Below are 22,851 nucleotides of genomic sequence, written 5' to 3' on the forward strand. Positions count from 1 at the left end.
TGAGGGGGGCATGACTGAGACATACAAAATTATGCATGGGAAGGATAAAGTGGATAGAGAGATGCTCTTTACACTCTCACATAACACCAGAACCAGGGGACATCCACTAAAATTGAGTGTTGGGAGAGTTAGGACAGACAAAAGGAAATATTTCTTTACTCAGCGTGTGGTCGGTCTGTGGAACTCCTTGCCACAGGATGTGGTGATGGCATCTGGCCTGGATGCCTTTAAAAGGGGAATGGACAAATTTCTGGAGGAAAAACCCATTATGGGTTACAAGCCATGATCTGTATGTGCAACCTCCTTATTTTAGAAATGGGATATGTCAGATGCAAGGGCACCAGGATGCAGGTCTCTTGTTATCTGGTGTGCTCCCTGGGGCATTTGGTGGGCCGCTGTGAGATACAGGAAGCTGGACTAGAGGCTTTCTAAAGGGAACAACTTGAGACTCAAATTTTTTCAAGTCACAAAAACTCCGGGCAACTCAGAAAGTGCCCCTGTTATGACTTGTTTTCAAATCGAGTCATTGGGGGGCAGAGACTCGAGTCTAAACTCGAGTCAAGCCATGTCTGACTAGCCCATCCCTGCAAAAAGGGATCCCTAAGGAATCATTGATGAATATTTCAAATCACACTAAAATTCAACAGTGTCTATGGTACAGCCCATTCCTAAAAGTTCCAATCAATTAGTGTTCAGCACCTTGGTAAGCCTTTTCATGTTTCTTCTTTTCAGTTTCAATATAATGTTCCGATGCTCCTTTAATTTTTTGGACCCAGGCAGTTCTGCAAAAGTGAGCACTTCGTTTACAACAAAAACAAAACAGTTTTCATTTATTTAAATAATTATGTGTGAATCTCATATCCCAGTTTAATTCCTAAACACAAGTTTTCAAAGACCTGTAGATCAAACAGGAATTAACTTTCAATCACTAGAACAGTTCTTTATAATAAAGTATTCTTTGCAGTTTGCACAAAATCCTGGTAGATGTGCTGGTTGCAGAAGACATTACAGAATAAGGCCCAACCCTATCCAAATTTCCAGTGCTGATGCAGCATCAATACAGTCCCAAGGAGGCCTCCATGACTCCTCACCCCACTACAGGATGCAGCACACACCCCATTGGCACAGCTGCATCAGCACTGGAAAGTTGGATACGATTAGGCTCTGATATAATGGGCTAGTTCAGATGACCCAACAAATCCTAGCTTATTGGACTGTAAATAAGCTCACAAGTCCCTGCTCCTCCCACCCATTTCCTTCTCAACACATGGCTGAACCAAACATCTATTAGTTTCTTAAACCACAGTCCCCATGATTCTGAATGGGAAACTATGGCTTAAGTTATCCCAACAAGCCAGATTCAAACCAGAATCAAGCTTTTGATATCCTGGGATCACTGAAACCACAGATCCCCAGCTCAGATATCATGGGATACTGTAGTTTAAGAAACTAGGTCTTTTCAAATCAGTCAGGTTTGCAAGGGGGGAAAGAGGAAGTTCAGTTGCTGTTTGATTTGTGTATGGTTCAACAAGTTATAGTTCGTTGAATCACCTGACTTGGGCTAATACCTTTCATTGGGGCCAAACTGTGAGCTTACACAGAAAATTCTTCCTCAGGCTGGATATTTGAAAAAGAAACAAAGTCAATGTTTTTGTGCTTGGGCTTAATCAGTCTGCCTCATCCCCACATGGAAACCTTTGTCTTAAAAGGGCGATTCAGTAAAGGCAGTTTGGCAGTGGAACAGATTACCAAGGGAGGTGGTAGATTCTCCTCACTGGAAATCTTCAAGCACCTGCTGGAGATGCTCTAGGAGGATTTCCTGCTACTGGCAGGGGGTTGGACTAGATGTCCTTTTAGGTCCCTTCCAACTCTATGATTCTATGATTAAAATGGAAAGATTCTAGCAGACTTGAGGTCAAATCCTATCCAACTTTTCAGCATCTGTGCCGCTGTGCCAATAGCGCATGTGCTTCATCCTGCAGTGGTGGGGCAGTCACAGAGGCCTCCTCAAGGTAAGACAACATTTGATCCCTTACCTCGGGGCTGCATTGTGGCTGTATTGGCACTGGAAAGTTGGATAGGATTCGGCCCTTAACTGGGTTATGTCTAGGCCATATACTCAACAGTTCCCTGGGACAGGGTTTCTTCTGCCCATGGAAATATAAGCAACAATAGTCAAAGCATGTCTCTATCACTGTCACATCCTAAGCCATTCTGGGCCAGCTGGTTTAGGAGTCATACCCACAGCTGTAAGTTTGCAAACTGAGCTCTCATACAAGGTGAGCTAACAGTAAACAAGGGAGTTTGGCAAGAAGTTTACAGGAGGAAGCATTCAGGGGATTCCAGAGACTGCTGCTGGTGAGTTTGTAGCTATAAGCTATAAACAGAGAGAGAAACATTGTGGTGACCTCCAAGACATGTGCCATGTTTGTTTTCCTGCCTACACCTGTTTCAAATGCAAACTCTGATGGAGGAAAAGGTGATAAGGTTTGTGGCTCCCCTTTCCACAGTGAGACTCCCTAGGGTGGATGAAGAGTTCTTGGACAAGACAGAAGCAACTTCCATAAGGGAGGCAGAAGGAGGGGGAATCAAGGAAGAGGGTATCCGAATGGAAGGTGTGGATGCATGAAAGCATGCAATACAGAGGACAATCAGGAGATATTCTGTGTCGGGGAAGTTGAACAACTGATACCAGAGTTTCATTGTGGAGGACAGTACAAGCTCAGTTGGATAATAATTGCCACCGGAGGCAGAGCATCTGAAGGCAGAGCAACTCATTTGCATGCTCCTCCCAGCAAGCTCTGAGGCAGAAGGGGACGACTGAGTGAGGTGCTCACCGCAAGCTGCAAGAACTCTGGCAGCAAGCAAGCCCTCAGCTCTTCACCAGCAGAGTATCTGGAGGTGGTGCAGCTCCTCTGCATACTATTCCCAGCAAGCTCTGGAACAGAGGGGGATGACTGAGTGAGGCACTCACTGTGAGGACCCCAGCAGCAAGCAAGCCCTCAGCTCTTCACTGAGAAGGTCCAAGAAAATGGCAAGTGAGACTACAGTAGTGGCGACATGTAACATGTGTGCTGTGTTTGTCTTCTTGCCTGCATATCATGTGGACTTCATATGCAGCAAATGCAAACTGGTGAGAGAAGGTGAGAGGACTAGAGGAAGAAGTATTCACCCTTTGCCAGATCAAGACATCCGAGGAGTTCCTGAACACAACACACACAGAATTTTTCCGAAGGCGACAACCAGAGGATATCACTATGAACAATGAGAACAAGGAGACCTCTACAGGGGGAGACTGCATGGAAGCGAGTGATTGTCAGGGGAAGGAAAGTCAGAAGACATGCTGAACCACTGGACCTACACAACCAATTCCAGTGTCTCTCAGATGCTAGCACTTCTGAAGACCCTCCCCCAACAGACACCAACAGCTGACAGAACCAGAAAGCAAGGAGGAAACTTGAGCCAAGAGGCAATGGCAGAGGAAGAGGTGGTGGTCTTTGGAGATTCTCTGCTAAGGGGCGTCGAAGCTACTGTGTGCCGACCTGACCCGCTTGCTTATGAGGTATGTTGTCTCCCTGGTGCTAGGTTCCGGGATGTGATAGAGATTGCCAAGGCTGGTCAAACCCACTGATTGCTGTCTCTTTTTCCTCATCCATGCAGGAACAAATGATACTGCTGGGGACAGCTATAGCAGATCATTTCAGACTACGAAGCTCTGGACAGGAGGGCGAAAGACCTGGCGGCCCATGTGGTATTCTCCTGGTAACAGGCAGAGGACTTCAGAGAAAGAGACGAATACTCCAGGTGAACGACTGGCTACATTGATGGTGTCATTGGGAAGGATTTGGCTTCTGGGGCCACGGACTACACTTCTTGGATAAAGGGCTGCCAGCTTGAGATGGACTGCACCTCACGAGGAGGGGGAAGCTTGATGGAGCCTGATCAGCAGAAGCATGATGAACCTGATCAAGAGGGCTTTAAACTGAAGAAGGAGGGGTTTGGAGATGCCACTTAGAAGCTTATTCCACAGGTAAGTGTTCCAGATGGGAACCATTGGGGCACTGCTGTAAGTAGAGAATATTTGGAGAGGCCCATCCTCTCCAAATTGCTTGACAAGCACCCACTGGAGATGCTCTAGGATTTCCTGCTACAGGCAGGGGGTTGGACTAGATGACCTTTTAGGTGCCTCCCAACTCTGTGATTCTATTATTCTAAGCTCCATGGACCAGAAAAGAGGACTCATAGTTATAAAGGGATGGGAGGAACCCATACTCCATCTCAAGGAGGAGACAATATGTGGTGGGGGGAGAGGACTGAAAACAGAGAGACGAAGGTAGTGCTGTGCAGACTGGTCATGTGATTTCAGGAAGTGTGTCTTCCTGGTGCACATACCCAGGATGTGACAGTGAGGATGCTGAGACTAATCAAATCCAGTGACCACTATTCCAGTAGAAATGTAGGAACAAATTCTATTGCCAGAAGCCACCTCAGAAGGACTTTGAGGGACTACAAGGCTTTCTGGTCATTATAAACGGTAATCTACGAGAAGCACGCATAGCTATGTGCTTCTGGACCGCTGCTAGAGATGCTGCCAAATACATGATGGCTAGAACAAGAGTGCCCCCTGATGATGGTGAGTCAGCGGTGCGGTCAGAATGAGACGTGAACAGAACGGGGGAGGGCAGGAGGTGTGTCACAGGCAGATGGGGGTGGTTTCATGACACAGTGGACTTGTACTAGATGCTATCCCCTTCCTCAGCCCCAACATACCCCTTTCTCTCCTTGGACTTACACCAGCTACAAGCTAGCACAGGTTCGAGGAGACCCATGGGTGGTTGGGAGGCTTACGTCTCTCCCAAGTCTCCCAATCTGCCCCTCCCCTCTCTGTATCTAAAGTGCAAAGTGCAAGCTAGTGATTAGTGACTAGAGATTCTATACATGATGCCTTCCAATGACAAGTCTCCTTATACGCCTTTAATATCCACTGGTTTGAGCCACACAAAGTAGTCCCTCCTACAGCCACATTGTGTAGGACTGTTTTGCTCATAAAATGCAAAGGCCTCTTCTGTGTGAATCCTTGTCCCTTAAATACATTTTTCATGCCATAAAAGTGCTAGCACCAAGTCGCTGAGAGCCTTGGGGCAAACTCTGCACTGGACACCTCATAACATCTCCACCCTGATGGGTGGAGATAGTGGGTAACATCTCTACCCACTATCACCAATGCTGAGGGTATGGAGGTGGGCCTGGTCAGATGGATTCTCCGAGGGGCCCTTGGCCAGTGTGTGATCTGACTGACCTCTGGTGCCATGCTTGTGGCAGTCCCAAACTCAAGAGGTGTCATTGCAGATGAATGTTCACTGGACTCACCTCTCATTGATGTTGTCTGTTTTTAGTGTGTAAACTCTATCAATGTGAGATATATGGAAAACTGGGTCATCACAGGAAGGGTCAGTTGGCAACTTCACCAGGACTTCATTAAGAAAAACAGGCTGCAAGGAACACACAGAGAAACATATCAACAAGTAGAAACAGAAAAGTAGGAATTTCTTACCTGAGAATTCCAGTTCTGGGAAAGGAAGGGTGGCACTCCTACTGCTGGAATGCCCCTACACCTGGGAGGCAGGATCAGAACCTCAACGAACCTCTTCACGCTCGACAAGCAGGAAAAAAACCCTGAATGCCCCCGTTCCTCAGCTGTGGCCTGTCCCTTGATGTGAGGCATGTTCACCGCGAGGATAGAGACCTAACCAACTGTATGTGAACAACTACAAGGATAACAATCAAACAACAGTGCATAACCTAACTGGAAACCGTCCTGCCCCGGGTGGGTAAGGGAGGAGAGTTGTCCTCTGTGGGCAGGCCTGAGCTAGCAGTGTACCCCTGAGCTGGAGAAGTGGCGGGCAGAACGCCACCCTTCCTTTCCCAGAACTGGAATTCTCAGGTAAGAAATTCCTACTTTCTCTAGGAAGGGCTGGCATTCCTACTGCTGGGATATACCAGAGCCAGCCAAAAGGGTGGGCCAGCAAGGGGTTTGCTCATGACCTCACCACCTGTTGCAACACTTTGCGCCCCATAGTGGTGTCCAATGAAGCGGCTGCGATTATCCGGTAGTGCTTGGCGAAGGTGTGGACTGACGACCACGTCGCCACCCTACAGATTTCAAGAAGGGATGCGTACCCGTCGAACGCCGCTGTAGTGGCAGCGCTCCTGAGGGAGTGGGCCGTGATCCCCTCTGGGGGAACTTCCCTTCTGGCCTGGTAGGCCAGCTGGATGCACATCCTTAGCCAGCGCGCTAGCGAACTGGCTGAGGCCTTGTGACTTTGCTTGGAGCCCTTGTAGGTTACAAACAGGGCCTCCGACTTCCTAAAGTTCCTGGTGCACTTGGTGTAGTAATGCAAAGCTCTGCGCACATCCAGGGTATGCCAGGCCTTTTCCCTGGGGTGGACCGGCTTGGGGCAGAAGGATGGGAGGATTAGTTCCTGTGCCCTGTGGAATAGGGAGTTGACCTTTGGTGCAAAGGTCGGATCCAGGCAGAGGTCCACCTGGTGCTTGTGAAATATGCATAGCTTGGGGTTGATGGAGAGTGCCCCAAACTCTGAGACCCTCCTAGCTGAGGTAATCGCCACCAGGAATGGCACCTTGAACGTGAGTTCCCTGATGGGAACCGAGTCTAGACGCTCCAAGGGGGCCTGAGTGATTGCCTCTAGGACCTTGTTCAGGTCCCAGCTAGGGAACCTGTGGACTGTCAGGTGGTTCAGAAAAACCACCCCCCTCAGGATCCTGTGGACATGAGGATGGGATGAAAGGGATTCCCGAGCCCGCTCCCAGAATGCTGCCAAGGGTGCCTCTTGAGGGTGTTGGTGGACAGCCCCTTGTCCAGGCCTTCCTGAAGGAAGACCAAGAAATGTCTTACCTTGGCTTTGACCGCTCTGACCCCTCTAGTTTCCGCCCACCTGATAAAGGTGCACAAGGTGGACTGGTACACCTTCTTGGTGGATAACTTATGTGAGGCCAGCAGGATGTCTGTGACCCTGTCAGAATACCCCAGCCTGATTAGCATGCCCCACTCAACCTCCACACTGTCAGATGGAAGAGTGCGGGGGCTGGGGGTGTACAGTCGGACCCTGGAGCAGGACGTCCTGCTGTAGCAGGAAAGTCCAATGGTTCTGTGTTGACAGGCGCAGGAGCTCTGGGAACCACGGTCGTCTGGGCCACTTTGGGGTGATCAGAATCACTTCTGCCCAGAGTTGTTTGATTCTGTTGAGGAGGCGCTGCAGTAGCAGCACTGGTGGGAAGGCATACAGAAGACCCTGTGGCCAGGGGCTGCGTAGAGCATCTATGGCCTCCACTCCCTCTTGAGGGCCCCTTGAGAAGAACCTTTGGAGCTGTGTGTTCTCTCTTGTGGCGAAAAGGTCCACGAGTGGGGTCCTGAATCTCTCCCTCACCAGGCTGAAAACCCGTGGGTTTAGCTGCCATTCTGTCTCCAGGATCTACACTTGCTCTGCTTGCACTTGCTCGGGGCTTACCGGTTCCGCTGCTGCTGCAGGAAAGGCTATAGGGAGGCGCGCCAAGTGAGGGAGTGTCCCACCGCCTGATGCCTCCTCACTGCTGCTGGTGCCACCGCTGCTCCACTGCCACTATGGGGGAGTGGTGACCAATGAGGCGCTTCACCACCCCGAGGAGCCGAGCCTCCAGTGGGGCGCAGCATTGCTGGGGCCCACGGCTCGCTCCTCCATTGGGCTGCCGTGGCCATAAGTCCTCCCACGCGGGAGGAGGAGGACCCAAGATGGCGCCCTTCACGTGGCCGCGGCTTGCCTGCTGGCTGCCCCGCCAGGAATGCGGGCTGCGGGTGCGGATCCGCTGCTGTCTTCGCACGGGGAGGAGGGCCTGAAGCCGCCCACACTGCCTCTGCCTGCTGCTCTTGCAAGCTTGCAATGGGGGGGGTAGTGCTGTGTCCTGGCCAGCAGGTGGGCTCTGGCTCCTGCTCAGAGCCTGGAGCCTGAAAGGAATGCAAGGGGGAAATCTTCCCCCCCTGCTCAGAGGGAAAAACAAAAAAAAATACTGAGGTCATGCGAGAGCACGATAGAGGTCCGTCCTTACTCCTGGAAGGCAGGACCGGAAGGGACGCCCCCCCCAACGTGGGAGGAGTATCCATTCATTGAGGTTCCGACCCTGCCTCCCAGGAGGAGGGGCATCCCCAGCAGGAGGAACGCCAGCCCTTCCTTCCCAGAGAATGACAATTAAATTAACTGTGTTTGAAGTAGACAACAGTGCCGTAATTATAATATAGATCTTTGTCATTCTAGAATTATGGGAATGTGTATGGGAGGATAAAGTACTATGAGAGGACACAGACGACCAATTTTACCACGGATCTGATAGAATGACACTGAATGTGTATACAGATAACAGCATGCACTTGGTAAGTAGGTCATCTGTACTGTCCAGCCCAATGATGAGGAAAATTTTATTACACTTCTTAATCTGATCAGAGAAGCAAGGGAGTGGTAAGATGCAGGCACATGGACAGACCAGTAGCTCAAAATGATGCTCCCCTTCCATGTTAAAATCTTTGTAAAAAATCTTTTTAAAAAAAATATTTGAGTCCTTCATGAACCAGCTGAAAACATCTATATCACAAGGGCCTTGAACAAAGCATGGACACCGATCCTAGCAGTGGTCTCACCTGTTGTGGGACTGTTGTGAGAGTACTGCTATCCTTTGCCATTCTGAGTAGCAAGATTCCTGTTACTTGGTGAGACAGTATAGACCAGGGGCTTCCCAAACAATGGCCTGTAGGATCCAGGTCAGGATTCAGGATCCAGGCTATGGATCTATGGCTGGATCTGGAGAACCAAGAAAAGCTTCTCGGATAGCACAGTGATGTTGAAGTCTTACTGTTCTCACCACCACCACCTGTCTTCGTGCCTGATCTTAGTAGAAACTTGTGCTGGGTAGCTGCTTCCCCTGGGAAATCAGGGTGCAGAGCCTTCTGGGGTGATCAGCAGCAGAAGTGGCTACTTGGTATGAGTTTCTATGATCAGGCATGAAGATGGGAGGCAGTGGGGTGGGATGGTAAGGCTTCACCACTGCTATGCCACATTTGAGAGCACTGAGGTGCACCAGGGTGCACGGGGGGCTGGAGGCCCTCATATAGACAATCAGTTTACCAAGTGGTTACAAGTGAGCCATGGGAAATTTCCACTTAGTAAATGAGAGAGCTGCCACTTGAATCAAAGGACCAAAGACTTTGAGACCTCGGATTCTGTTCCTGCAGGTACCGAAATCACAGATACTGTGGTACCAGTTTAAATATCATTTAAAAACAAAAAAGCATGCAAAAATCAGGTTTCCTACTTTCATATGGCAAAACCGTTCCATTTCCAAAGCTTCTCAGGGTTAAAAATAGCTCTAAAGACCCATCCGGTCTCCCTGTTGCCCCTGAATGCATCGGTATAGAGCTATACTGCATTCAGCCACTAGATGGGGCTGAATGTAATGGAAACAGCATGATTTTGCTGCACAAAGGTAGGAAACCTGATTTTTGTGCACTTTTTTGTATTTAAAGGAAATTTTAACTGGGACCCTGGCATCTGCAGTGAGATCCGTGGATACTGGAGTCTCACTCTATATGGAGACTGACTAAAATTTCGCCCCTGATTAATCACTACTAAATTTTTCTGAATTTTTCTTGCCCCCTTTAAAGGTTCTCTCCAAGTTCTCTGTCCATCTACTCCATCAGCTGTCTGTATATTGGGCTTCCTCTTTGAAGCCATCTGCCTACATTTTGAGCACAGAAAAGGCAGCTTAAAAGATTGCTGTTAAAAAAACAAATCATGGGGGAGAGAAGATTTTCACATGCACACAAAATAGAAATGTTAAGAGAAGGTGCAGGGAGAAGCTGTGCCTGCTGGATTTCTTGTTCAGCTGGCATGGAGCCAACAGGTGGAAGCAGTTTTAGCAGCAGCAGCCACTGGTTAGCCTACCTCACCTACCACACTGCTTCTGTCTTGAGGTTTCAGAAGCAGCTCAGCAGCTCCCACCTAGCATCCCCAAGAAGAGTGAAGGCAACAGCCTTGGCTGCAGTCACCAAAGCAGCAAATTAATTGGGGACTTTTGGAGATCTGTGATCATTGTCCTAATGTTTCCTTCATTATTTTAGTTAAAGGGGGAATGGGATAAGGACAGCTGTGCTGGGTTGTTAGCCCACCATTCTGCATTGACTTTGCCAAATAAGTTGCCATGTCCAATCTATTTGTCCTGCCTCCCTAGTGGGATGTACAGCAACATTGGGGGAGGGTGGCAGATTGGGAAAATGGCAGGGAAGAGGATGGGTTAAACTAAGCTCCAAGGGGGCTTGGACAACCTCACCTTTGCCATGAATTCACTACATGACCTTGGGCAAGTCATTCTCTCACAGCCCCAGCTCTCCAGTTGCAACATGGGGATGATACTAACTCAAGTTACAAGAACTGCCTCAAAAGCACACTCAGAAAGTGCTATCCAGACGTGAAGCATCAGTGAGGTTTTTGAATTCACTCACCGTTTTGTACATCTTGAACTGTGAATTTGATTTTGGACTGAACAGTTTCTCTGACCCTGTAGAGACAAACTGCTTGACCATGTAAGTGAGGAGTAGGAAGTCATTGAAGAGAAAGCCGTACAGTTCTTTGTTGCTCTTTGTCTTGTAGAGTTTGCCACTGTGCAAAAGCTTCCGTGGTCCCAAGCAGTTGGTTGGGGAGTTGAAAATCAGTTGCTAAGACAGAGAGAGAAAAGCAGTGCAGCACAACACCAATTTCCGCCTTTGCAGAGAGAGAATTCTACCCAAAACCATAGCCCTTCTGCTAGTCTTAATGCCTTGCTGATCTCTACTAGTTGAAGTGCTACCAAGGCACACCACTGGGTTAAGCTTCGACAAATGAACTAATGATCTCAGGTTGCTCAGGGATAGGTGTCATCTGAAAAAAATCCTGAACCTTGGGGGGGGAAATGTAGCAGTCAAATGTTGACAGAACTTGGGCTTTCTCTGTTAAAAAAAAAAAAGAGCAACAATGAGTACAGAAGAAGTGAATAAGGAAAAGGGAAGTTGCCAGACTGATGTAATCTTTAATAAGTATTTCCAGTATATTTCAATTAGATTTTTTTCAGTAGGATATCTATAAAAAGACTGCATAGGACTTGAAAATGAACCCAAAAAATAAATTCTATTTCTTTAATTATTCATTCTTTGAGAATGAAATTGAAAAGGGAACAATCTTGACACAATCAACTGAAGTCAGTGGTGGGTCTAAATGTGAGACACAGCCAGGGGCCCATGCAAAGACCCCCCCACTCATGTCTGACCAACTCTTCAGGCTGCTGCCAACTGTTCACCACCACTGACTGGCAAGCCAGTGTTACCTGATATGCTTATGTGTACATGGTGCTAGGTGCATGCCAGGTATGACTCAGACTAGTCTTGTGTCACATTGCTTGGGCTGATGGCAAGGAAGCATCAGGTTCCACAGGCCTTTAGGGAAAAGGGCAAACTTTGGTTCATCAGAGCCAACGCCCCATCTCCTTCGCTGGCTGGCTTATGAGGAACCTAGTCTTTTGGAAAGTTCCATGGCTGACACCACTTTGCTTGGTCAGCTGATTTAAATTTGTAAATAAAGCTGCATCATGAGAGTCTCCTGACTTTGAGTTAAAGAAAATCTGAGCGAACACAAAAGAAGTGCCTTCAACTTTGGCTTTCTCTCGTTGTCCATTCAATTAAGAGTTTTTAGTGGAGGAACAGCTTTCTAGAGCTATTAAGAAGTTCCCTGCCACATTGTCCTCAAGGTGTGAAACAACAGAATGCATCTCTCTTGAATTGGGGATGGACCTTCAAGGACCATCAAGTCACAAAAAAATGGTCCTTGATGAGCTCATTCCACAATAGCCTCTATATACTGTCCTATGAGGATTTTATCTATAAAACATTGGATCACAATGTTCCCTGTAATTTTTACAGGGAGTATGAGTTTTCTGCATGGAATGATGTCATAATCTTAATCTCTGGAGCTTCACGGCCACACAGCTTAAAGGGAACACTGGTCACAAAACCCTTGCATTCTACTCTGTGATGACTGTGATGGGAAAAATCCTGAGATTTTTAAAAATGCACTTTGCATACAGCCTTGTCAACTGGATGAGGAGTCACATGTAGTTCAATACGCAACTCAAGCCATACTTACCTCTGCAAGTCCTTCACATTGCACATGGGATTGTATCCACTCAAGTCTTTCTGAATTTTCCTTTTCACGAACTCCTTCATTAACTTGGGAACACAATTCCTCAGCACACTCAAGAGCCAGCTTCAGATTATTGTGATCTGGATGTGTTTCAGGGGAATTCTCCAGAATCTGGTCAAAAAACAAGAGACGCCTACAGCTTATAGTAAAGGAAAGCACAGTGTTACATCCATGCCTCCGTTCACAAACACAATTTGTTCTTAAACAGTTTGTCAGGCAAAGATGTGTAAATCAAGGTCTAAAATATCATTAATTACAGAAGGATTTGGTTGGTGTAAAATAGCAAAAAAAAAAAAGTACTATATCTCATTTTTAAATGCAGAAGTTACATATCACTCTTTAATCTCATCAGTATGCCCTCCAACATGTTGCTAGTGATGGTGTGATGCATTTATGTTTAGTGTACAACACTGTATCTGTGATGCAAAAAAGGACTTTCTAGGCCTCTGCAAAGAGTGAATCACTCAAAACTGAAAAGGTGTTTTCATTATAGCAAAAATATTTTTCACTAATCAAAATTAAAGGTAATAAAACTTACAGTTTTTTGCTAAAGTGGAAATCTGTAAGTTGGATGAAGGACAGCTGTAAAGTCAAATCTTATTGACACAGTTTCTGTGTTTGGAAACACAGTCATATTTGGACTGGATTTTTCTGAATGAGGTCAGACAAAATGGAGAGAAATTTACAAAATGGATAAAATCAATTTACATGTCACAAACTGCCCAGGTGGTAGTGAATGGAGAATTGTCAAAGGTTTTTGAGATTCAAAAGGGAACATAACAAGGATGTCCTTTATCACTATTATTGTTTATACTTGCCTTGAAGGTTTTAATTGTCAATGGTTTTTATTTGTACAAATATCAGAAAGATTTAAAATCAATAAAAAATTATCTGGATTTGAAGAGGAAGAGTCAATATTGGAAAAACAATTAGAATATAAAAATATATATGGATGGAAATTTAGAGTATTAAGATGTAAAGCTGTAAGAAATCAGAATATTCAACTTCAACTGTGCTACATTATTAGAGGTATTTTTGACATTTTTAAAATTTATCTTTAATGTTTTCTTTTCTCTTTTTTCTTCTTTTAGTGTGTTTTTCTTGTACTCTTCCTTTTAGTATTATAAATGAATTGAAATATTTAAAAAATGTACTTATTAACAACCCAATCCAAGCTTCCTTGGCACGCGGCTGCAGTGGCACCGAAAATGGCTGCCACTGCATCTAGCACGCCCACGGTGGCACCTTGGAAAAAGGGGACTTTTGTTCCCTTTTCCTGGGTAAGAGCCCCGCAATGGGAAGAGCATTAATGTAGGGTGCCGAGCCCCGCATGCATGCTCTGGATCCGGTGGAGCTCTGCTTCACTGGACCCACCTGTCTCCCTCCCCGCTCCCCCCAGCACGCCCCCCCGCCCTCTCCCTGCCTCCTCATCATGCCTCCTCCCTGCCCTCTGTCTGCCTTCCCCCTTCCCCGGAACACCTCCTTCCCACCTCCCCCCCCGCTCCCGCTTACCTTACCGTGGCTCGGCGGTCCATGTAACTGCCAAGTGGCAGAGGCTGGGTGCCTGCCCAGTGCTAGCCCAGCACTGGGCTAGTATAGGTGCTGGCCTAGTGTTAGGCCTTGCAAAAGTGCCTTATGGCATGTTTGTGACAGTGTGCACTGGTGGTAAACCGGCGTGTCGAGCCCAGGATTGGGCTCTAATGCTCTGCTTATTCTCACAGAGTGCTGACAATCAAGTTAATCTCTGATTTCATTCAATGCTTCGGAAAGCAAATAATTTGATACTCACGCTCTTTATGAGAAGAGGGTAGCGGGTAATTCTCTGCATAGGTTTCAACAGGAAGCTAGAGAGTGGCATTCCTTTGCAGCGAGGGTCTGAAGCTAGTTTCTGCAAGTTAATCAGATTTTAACAGAGATATTTCATTAGTATTTATATAGCAAAGAGTTTCAGTTTTCTATCTGCCACAAAAGGAAGGTCGGTCGTGTTCCTGTGTTAACAGGTGAGAAATATTAAATATGAGAGTCATTGAGCCAAGGCCATTGTACTTCATTAAAATATGTGTGCTCCATAGAGCTGGAACAAGCCTCTATTTGATCTGAGGATCGGTTTAAACAAGACTTTTATACAGGCCGAGCATGTTTATCCACAGATTTAATATCTGCAGATCTGACTCAATGCAAGACCCGCGTTCAGCCAGACTTGGTCCAACCTGAACCCTCCGAAGGTGACTGGAGGTACACTCTGGTTGCCTCAGGAAAGCTTTCTGAAGCCCGCAGAGGCCGTACATGTCTGCCTGTGGCCTCTGTGAGCTTCAAAATGGCCCTTACAAGCAAAAAAAGCAATTTCCGGTTTGCCTCAGGAAACAGAAAGTGACATTTTAATGCCTTTTTAAGGCATTCTGAGGTGCAGGGAAACCCTCCCTGGGCCTCAGAATCACTTAAAAGGCATTAAAACATCACTTCCGGTTTCCTGAGGCACACTGGAGGTGGCTTTTTTTTGCCTGTAAGGGCCATTCAGAAGCCCACAGAGTACGCAGGCAGACATGTGCAGCCTCTGTGGGTTTCAAAAGGCCCTCCAGAGGTGACTGGAACATGACTCTGGTCACCTATGGAGAGTTTAAAGGCATTAAAACCGTGGATTTAGTTATCCGCAGTTTTCAGTATCTGTGGGGGGTCCGAGGTCTTTCATGGGAACTTTATATAGATAAAACATTCACATGGAATTGCCTGGGCAGGAGTGGAAAATGTTGTCTGACATTTCAAGATTAAATGAGAAGCATATTTGTTGTACATATTTCTTATGCCCTTCACAAATGGACTGATTTATAGTAGCTGTTCATGCAAGTGCACAGGTGACATAACTCAACAATTCACAAATGAATTACCGTATATACTTGGGTATAATTTAAAAAAAAATGCCTCAAAATTGACCCTGACAACCTGAGTCAACTTATACACTGGTCAGTACGGTGAATGAAGCTTCTAGGAGCAGGTCTCTGGTGAAGCGGGGGTGGAACTGGGCTACAAATCTCCACAGGGGGGTGAAGAAAAAAAGGAGCACTTTTACTTACGAGTAATTATGGTATCAGCGGCAACCATTTCAGCTTCTCCAAACAGGAAGAGAAGTGAAAGTGCTTATGGGAATTGTAGTCTTTATTAGGTTTGCTGCTATGAAAGTGCAGCACTGTACTCACAAAGCCTACAAAGCACCTTCATCTCCCTTCCTGTTCGGAGAAGAAAATAAAATGCCTCTTTTTTTTTTTCTTTTTGCTGCTGCCTCAGAACAATTCCTGGTAAGTCATTTTCAAAGAATTTCACACCTCACCTGTTTAACCCCTCTGCCCCAATTTATCTGAGGGTCATAGAAAATTCCATGTTTTTACGCTCAAAGCCTGCCCTCAACTTATTTGTGAGATCAACTTATAGGCGAGTGTCTATGGTGCCTAATGAAGTGATGGCCAAACTAAATGTGCACTTAAATGCATTAGAAAGAAAATCCCAAGGCTAAGCTTTCTTTCTTTTTTAATAATACTTCTAGGGTGCCTAAAACAGGGTAAAGGGGGAGGTAGGGAATTTGTCTCCCTTTTCTCCCAGTCCCATTTGTCTTTCCCTTTTGATTTTAAATAGGAAAACACCTTTTCACTGGCTTTCAATTGAAATTTTTTGTTTCTACTTAGAATAGTACAAGGGGAGGTGCATGATTAAGAGTGGGCTGGCAAAGTGCCAAAAGTTGGCTACTCCTGCTATAGGCACCCTTTTGTGGGCCACTCCATTTACACCTTTAGCAATATTGTTAAAAGCAAAGAAAGAAAAATCCCAAATCACACTAACACATTTAAGTAACACAGTAACACCAAACATGTCTAGTTTAGTTATAATTTTGAAATTGCTGAGATGTGGCAGTGGAAGTCATATAAACAAGTCAGATGCCAGAAACTGAAAATTCAGAGAATGAATCAGAGCCAGAGTTGCAAACAAATTAAAGAAATCTTAGTGAATTCATTGATCAGATCTGCATGTGAAACAAAACAATCATTCTAAAGAGAAAAACAAACCTTCTTTTAGATGATACACAGCATCATGTTTTTACAGTGCATATCTCAGGAGAACTATCCCCAATTCTACCTCGCATAAGAGGAAAAATCTGTTAACAAGCACTTGCAATTTTATATCTTAATAACTAAAATCTGCTAAGTAATTAATTGTTTTATTTTACTTACTTACAAATTTATACCCTGCTTTATCTCCTTCCTGAGCACTCAAAGAGGCTCAGTTTTAGTCAATCAAATTACTTTTAGCTATTGATTTAACAGATTACTTGACGGAGCTTGCAGTCTTATCATAAACATCCAAATAACTGATTTCTAGTTCTGACAGTGAGTCAAAAGAATGGGTTCAACCCCAAGTTAGGAAGTGATTGCATCAGCTTCATTCCAACACATTCTGGTGCAAAGCAAGAGTAGAGCCCCAAAAGCTCCACCTCCCATCCTCCACACATATGTGCACTCCAAAAATGCTTGTCACACGTTATGTAAAAGGCTTTAGAAATCACTGGTGTAATATGCTCTAGCAAACGTCATTATACATTCTTACTTTACGGGGAAGGCCAGCTCCTATTCTGTTTAACATAGTTAACAGGAACCAGTGTATTACATCTGCAGTAAAAGAAAGAAGACAAGAGTGCCTTAAGGAGCTGCTAAATAGTATACCTTCAAGAAATCTTTGAACTCTGGCTCCTCATCTGTTTTTTGCTGTAACAATGCAGCCCCATTAAGCTGGCAGCTGCAGAACCGGATATAAGCTTGCATGTGAGACAGTTCAGCAGCCAAGATGTCACCAATCATCTGCACTGGCATCTTTTCACCTCCAGTCTTCTTACGCACACGAAGAGCTCTGGAAAAAAAGAAAATTCAAAATGGAAGATTTTGATTCAGATGGATCAATAAAATGGAGGAGCTTCCAAGTTCCTTCACAGAAGGTGCTCAAAGGATCTGGCTGCTGGCAGAACTTGCTCTGTTAGAATAGGAGAAGGCCCAGATGCAAACAGATTGGGTGCATTGTTGTCACCAAGGAACTTGCTCAGAAACTGTGAATTACTTCCATTACCATCAGTGGTTTTTTAGATTAGATCTAAATTACTGTTTGGCAGATTCTCCAAATTACCTCCGAAGAAAGTTGGTGAGTCTCTAAGAATACTGAGAAAAAGTTCATTATCTTTATATCAAACAACATAATCCCACTGGTATTTTTAAAATTGCCTTATCAAAAGCCAATTTTTTTTTATGCCAATAGAAGTCTTACTGAACTGAAAAGCCAAAATTGTCATTATTTGTCTTCTTCAATTTTGTTATTTAGAATATCATTTTACTTTTTAAATCTATTTGATCTTTTAACTGTATCATTACCCTTTTGGACTGGGAGATCCACAAACACAAAAATCGACCAAATGGTAGAAGCACTTACTTCAGTAACTTTGTATTAGACATGATGAGCTCCTTCCAGTTGACAAAGATTAATCCCATTTCTGTCTCTGAGAGGCAGCCTGCTTCAGCCATTCGTTTCTGGAAAACCTACAGGAGGTGGTGGTGGTAGTTTTAAATGCAGTGACGGCCATTTCATAAGCTGCATCTCTCAAATTGTATAGTACCCATCTAATTTATATACCAGTAATCAACCGAGCTGAAGCTTTTTTTCTTGTAGACAAGTATAAGACAATTTCACTGTTGGACAGTCTTTCCAAAATACTTAATCCAGATGAAAATAAAGTGATTAGATATGAAGAAGATAGAATTCTTGCTCTACTTTTTATCTGTTTTATCAAAGAGAAAATTTCCTCTTTGCATATAGGCTGCAATTTTATATACATGTTCCTGGGACTAAGAGCCCAATCCTATCCAGCTTTCCAGTGCAGGTGAAACTGCAATGCAGCCTGAGGAAAGAGAACAAACATTCTCTTACCTGGAGGAGGCCTCTGTGGCTCCCCCCCCAGGATGCAGTGCATGTCCATTGGCATGGGTGCACCAGCACTAGAAAGTTGGATAGGATTGGGCCCTAAGCCCCATCGACTATAATGAGACTTACTTCTGAGTAGGAATGCCTAGGTTTGTGCTGTCAACAGGAGCGGCTTTTCTCATTTCTATGATGCAACAAAGCTCCTTTCTGCTGCTGCTGCTACTGCTGGTATAAGAACATTGTCTTCTATTCATCTGATCAGTCTACTTAAAAATGAATTATAAATCACCTTTTCTTTGGGAGAAGGGAAACATGAGATTGCCACACAGCTCCAGGCTCTCTCCACGGTTGTGCTCTTGTCAGCCTGGTAATTTCAGCATGGTAACTGGACTGAGGTTGCTTTGTTGGCTCAATTAACAATCATTTGGAGACTGACAGGTGAGTATAACAACTCTGGTGATCTTATTAGATCTCTTGGTAGCTTTCAGTAACCATATGTTTTAACAGGTTACTTGTAGGTTGGTACTGCTATGCCATTCTGACTCTTCCCGACTGGGCGTGGCTGGAAACAGCTATTGATGACAAGTGGTGGTCTTACATGATTTGCCATAACAGTGTGCCCTCCTTATCCATGTATTTGGCACCTGCAGATTTGACTCAACGTCCTTCACGGCTGGAGGGACTGCCAGATGTGACTGGAATTGTCTTTGGGTTGCATCTGGAAGGCCTTCTGAGGCAGCCTGGGAAGGCTATGCGCAGCCTCCCTGCACCTCAGAAGTCCTCCCAGACACAACTGGAAAGCACTTCTGGTCACGTCCAAGAGGTCCTGTTGACAGCAGATCTGATTATCTACAGAAATCTGAATCCGTGGGAGGCCCTGAAGCACAGATCCCAAGATCATCAGCTCACTTTATCTTCAAGGTTGGTCAGGGCTTTTCAAGCAACTTCTGCAAGCAAAGCTGCAGAAGCAATGAGATGATTAGAGGGCTGTTAATCTCCAAGGCAACCCTCCAGGGCGAAGCTCCAGCCAAAGTTAACCTTTCATTCTCCTGCTAAAGGCTTTTTTTTTTAAATCAAGCAAACCTCCTTCCATTTTACAAATGCTGCTGCAGCCTCTGCAAGTGCACCATTATTTAAGAATAACACCCATGGAAAGCAGTGAGTCTACTTCTGAGTAAAAAGGGTTGCAAATACCTCATCTCTCTGCTGTGAATTGAATTGCACACTCCCAGTTATGTGTTATAAGTTGTATGTTATATGTAGAACTTCTGGCTTAACACACCAGATACCTTAATGGTGGATTTGATTCATGGTTCTCCTGCAGTGCTTCCCAACCTTTTTCACTTGCATATCCCTTGGCAGCCCATTTCCATAAATTGTACCCTTCGTATTAGCAAAATGTTTGTAGTAATACAAGCCCTCATCTCCTCTCTATGAAAACCCAGACTTCATGTATTCATCACATACTTTCTCTTTTTATCTGTTTGAAGAACAGAAGACTCTGCCTTTGCACTGTTTTGCACCAGAAGTGTCCTGAAAAATTCTGGGTGGTTGATCACTTTCCATATTATGTTTCAGCTTTTTTACTGTGCTGGTTTTCAATCACTGGTTCATACATGAACTGATGACCAAAAACTAGTTATTGGTGAGGCTTTCACAGCCAGCTAGCTACCTCCCTTCCTGCCTTGCTGGCCCTGCAAGGCATTTTGGAGCACAACCTGCCTTTTTCTGCCATTATTCAATTGTTTTTCAAGTACCCCTAAAGATCCTGTCAAGTGCCCCTGGGGGTACATGTACCCCAGGCTGGAAACCACTGTTGTTCTGGTATGTTGTTTACAGTGCACTTACTCTTATAGCATTTACAAAAAGCTTGTGAAGACCAGAATTTAAAAAGTCAAAAGAATAAAAATGTATCTTATGATCTTTTATTATATTTTTAAGAAATTAGGGGCTGTACAGTTCTTAGGTAACAATTAGTGGTAGGTTATTTTTCAGGATCTGGCTCTGGGTAAAATCAGACAAAACTATAGTCAGACACCCCCCCCCCAACTTATCCAAGGGTCACACAACATTCCATTATTTTTGGCTCAAGACCTGCCCTCAACTTATCTGTGAGACTGGTTCATAGGCAAATGTCTGCAGGTATTCTAGTGTGCTTGCCAGGTGAACATTTTTTGATTATTGTACATTCAAAGTTTACACTTCCACAGTTTCCCATTTAATAAAGAGCCTTCTAATAAAGCATTGAAGATACTACTTAAATATATTTTCTGTTCAAGTAGCTCTTACCTCTAAGACGAGTTGAAGGTCATCCATGTATTTTTCCTCAGTCTGGAGCAACTCATGTATGTAACCCTGTCGTTTCCTTTCCATTGGTTGCATTGTGTCAAGACTTTGGAGATCAGCACACCCTACAAAATGAAAAATATCTAGTTACTTCTAATTGAATTATTGGTTCAATAGTTAATACAAAACAGGCAGTGGGAACGTCTTTTGATGAGTTTGGAGATAAAACTGGCCTTGGAATTATTGAACAGATATCCAGTACTATCATAATTTAATCCCCTGTTCTTCAAAGTAAGCCTATAGTCCTCATCAAAACCCAGAGTTTCTAGTTCTCATGGTGGCAAATATCCATTTACAGAGCCTGACAGAAGAATGATGTGATAATAACAGCGCAACAGGTTATGACAGCTGTGTGGAAAAGAAGTCACCCTGTGAGCTTCCTAAACTAAAAGGCAGAATAAAATCTCTTAAATAAATAAAAATTTGTAATAGCCTTTGTGTGGCAACTTTAATACTGGAACCAGCCACATGTGTAGGGCAGTCTTGGGATTGTCACATGGCTATACCGAAAACATAAGATCGACCTCAACTCTCTTTTCAGCAGACTTTCATAGTTTTTATTGACTTTATTGTTTTTGACTTTGTTTTTAAATGACTTTATTGTTGTTGTTTTTTAAATAAAGTAGTATTCTCTATTGTTTGAGCTTGTAGGATTTTCTTATTTTTTAAAAATAAAATTTGAAACCAGTTAACATTTTCTAAGGAATGTAACATCAGCTTTCACATTATATTAGTTGTTGGTTGAAAAATTGCCAGCTTAAATAATACTGATTGTGACGACAAAATCCAAACATATGAAAAAGCATCAAAATTACACAAGTCATAGAATCATAGAATTGGAAGGGGCCTAATAGGTCATCTAGTCCAACCCCCTGCCTTAGGCAGGAAATCCTCTTAGAGCATCTCCAACAGGTGCTTGTCAAGCCTCTGCTTGAATATCTCTAGTGAGGGAGAGTCCACCACCTCTCTCGGCCATCTGTTCCACTGCAGAACTGCCCCGATAGTCAGGAATTTCTAATCGAAATCTCCTCTCTTGCAGTTTGTACCCATGGGTTCTAGTTCTGCTTTCAGAGAGAGCTGAGAATAAATTATTCCATATGATAGCCCTTTAGGTATTTGAAGACCCTTCTCAGTCTTCTCTTCTCCAGGCTAAACATGCCAAGTTCTTTCAACCTTTTCTCGTAGGGCTTGTCCTCCAGCCTTCTGATCATTCTCATTGCTCTACTCTGAACCTGCTCTAGTTTGGCTGCATCTTTCTTAAAGTGGGGTGTCCAGAATTAGACACAATACTCCAGGTTAGGTGTAACCAGTGCAGAGTAAAGCAGAACCGCAAGTTCACATGGCTTGGAAGCCATGGTTCTGTTAAAGCAGGCTAAAATTGCATTCACCTTCTTTGCAGCTCTTCACACTGCTGACTCACGTTCATTGTGTGATCCACTGCAACTCTAAGATCCCACTCACATGTAGTGCTACCAAGTCACATATCTCCATTTTATACCTGCATCTTTGGTTGTTTTTGACCAAGTGCAGAACTTTGCATTTATCCCTGTTGAACTTCATCTTATTCATTTCAGACCAGTATTCCATTTTGTCTGGGTCTTCCTGAAGCCTTCTACTTCCTCCCTTCTACAAGGGAGCCTCATCAAATTTGCAGATGACACAATTCACAATAGAAGAATTGTGTTTGCTACTCCTCCCAGTTTGGTGTCATCCGCAAATTTGATGAGGCTCCCTTGTATCCCCTCATCCAAGTCATTGATGAAGATATTAAAGGGAACCAGGCCCAAGACCTAAGTGGGGTACCCCACTCGAAACTGCCCTCCAGGTTGAAGCGAAGCAATTGACAAACACCCTCTGTGTACAGCCATCCAACCAGTTGTGAAACCATCTATCGATTGTATCACTGAACCCATATTTTACCAAGTTGCTGATTAGATCATGTGGGACCTTGTCAAATGCTTTACTGAAGTCAAGATATATTACATCTACTGTATTCCCACAGTCCAGTAAGCTAGTAACCCGCTCAAAAAAGGAGATGAGATTTGTCTGGCAAGATTTATATTTGACAAATCCATATTGGGTTCTGTTGATCACTGAGGGCCCAATCCTATCCAATTTTCAAGCACCGGTGCAGTTGCAACCCAGCCCCAAGGTAAAGGAACAAATGTTCCCATACCTTAACGAGGCCTCTGTGCCTGCTGCCCCACCACAAGATGCAGTGCATGCCCTATCAGCACAGCTGCACTGGCACTGGAAAATTGGATAGGATCGGGCTGTG

General features: G+C 44.7%; 2 protein-coding genes across 2 annotated transcripts in view; one reads left to right on the forward strand and one right to left on the reverse strand.

Moving 5' to 3' along the window:
- The window catches only part of LOC136657645 (protein FAM228B-like), a 63,249-nt gene extending 60,707 nt beyond the window's left edge, over window positions 1-2,542 (forward strand). The window contains exon 11 of the mRNA XM_066634713.1: window positions 2,511-2,542. Within this exon, the coding sequence (XP_066490810.1) occupies window positions 2,511-2,523 (13 nt within the window). The 3' untranslated portion in view covers window positions 2,524-2,542. The remainder of the gene's footprint in view (window positions 1-2,510) is intronic.
- ITSN2 (intersectin 2) overlaps window positions 1-22,851 on the reverse strand; it is a 130,706-nt gene that overhangs the window by 8,955 nt on the left and 98,900 nt on the right. The window contains exons 29-36 of the mRNA XM_066634544.1: window positions 20,517-20,638; window positions 17,739-17,845; window positions 16,985-17,168; window positions 14,065-14,163; window positions 12,219-12,386; window positions 10,547-10,759; window positions 5,371-5,492; window positions 700-782 (exon numbers count right to left, since the gene is read on the reverse strand). Coding sequence (XP_066490641.1) covers window positions 700-782; window positions 5,371-5,492; window positions 10,547-10,759; window positions 12,219-12,386; window positions 14,065-14,163; window positions 16,985-17,168; window positions 17,739-17,845; window positions 20,517-20,638 — 1,098 coding nt within the window. The remainder of the gene's footprint in view (window positions 1-699; window positions 783-5,370; window positions 5,493-10,546; window positions 10,760-12,218; window positions 12,387-14,064; window positions 14,164-16,984; window positions 17,169-17,738; window positions 17,846-20,516; window positions 20,639-22,851) is intronic.

The sequence above is a fragment of the Tiliqua scincoides genome, chromosome 1 (genome assembly GCF_035046505.1).
Source record: "Tiliqua scincoides isolate rTilSci1 chromosome 1, rTilSci1.hap2, whole genome shotgun sequence".
Lineage (NCBI taxonomy): Eukaryota > Metazoa > Chordata > Lepidosauria > Squamata > Scincidae > Tiliqua > Tiliqua scincoides.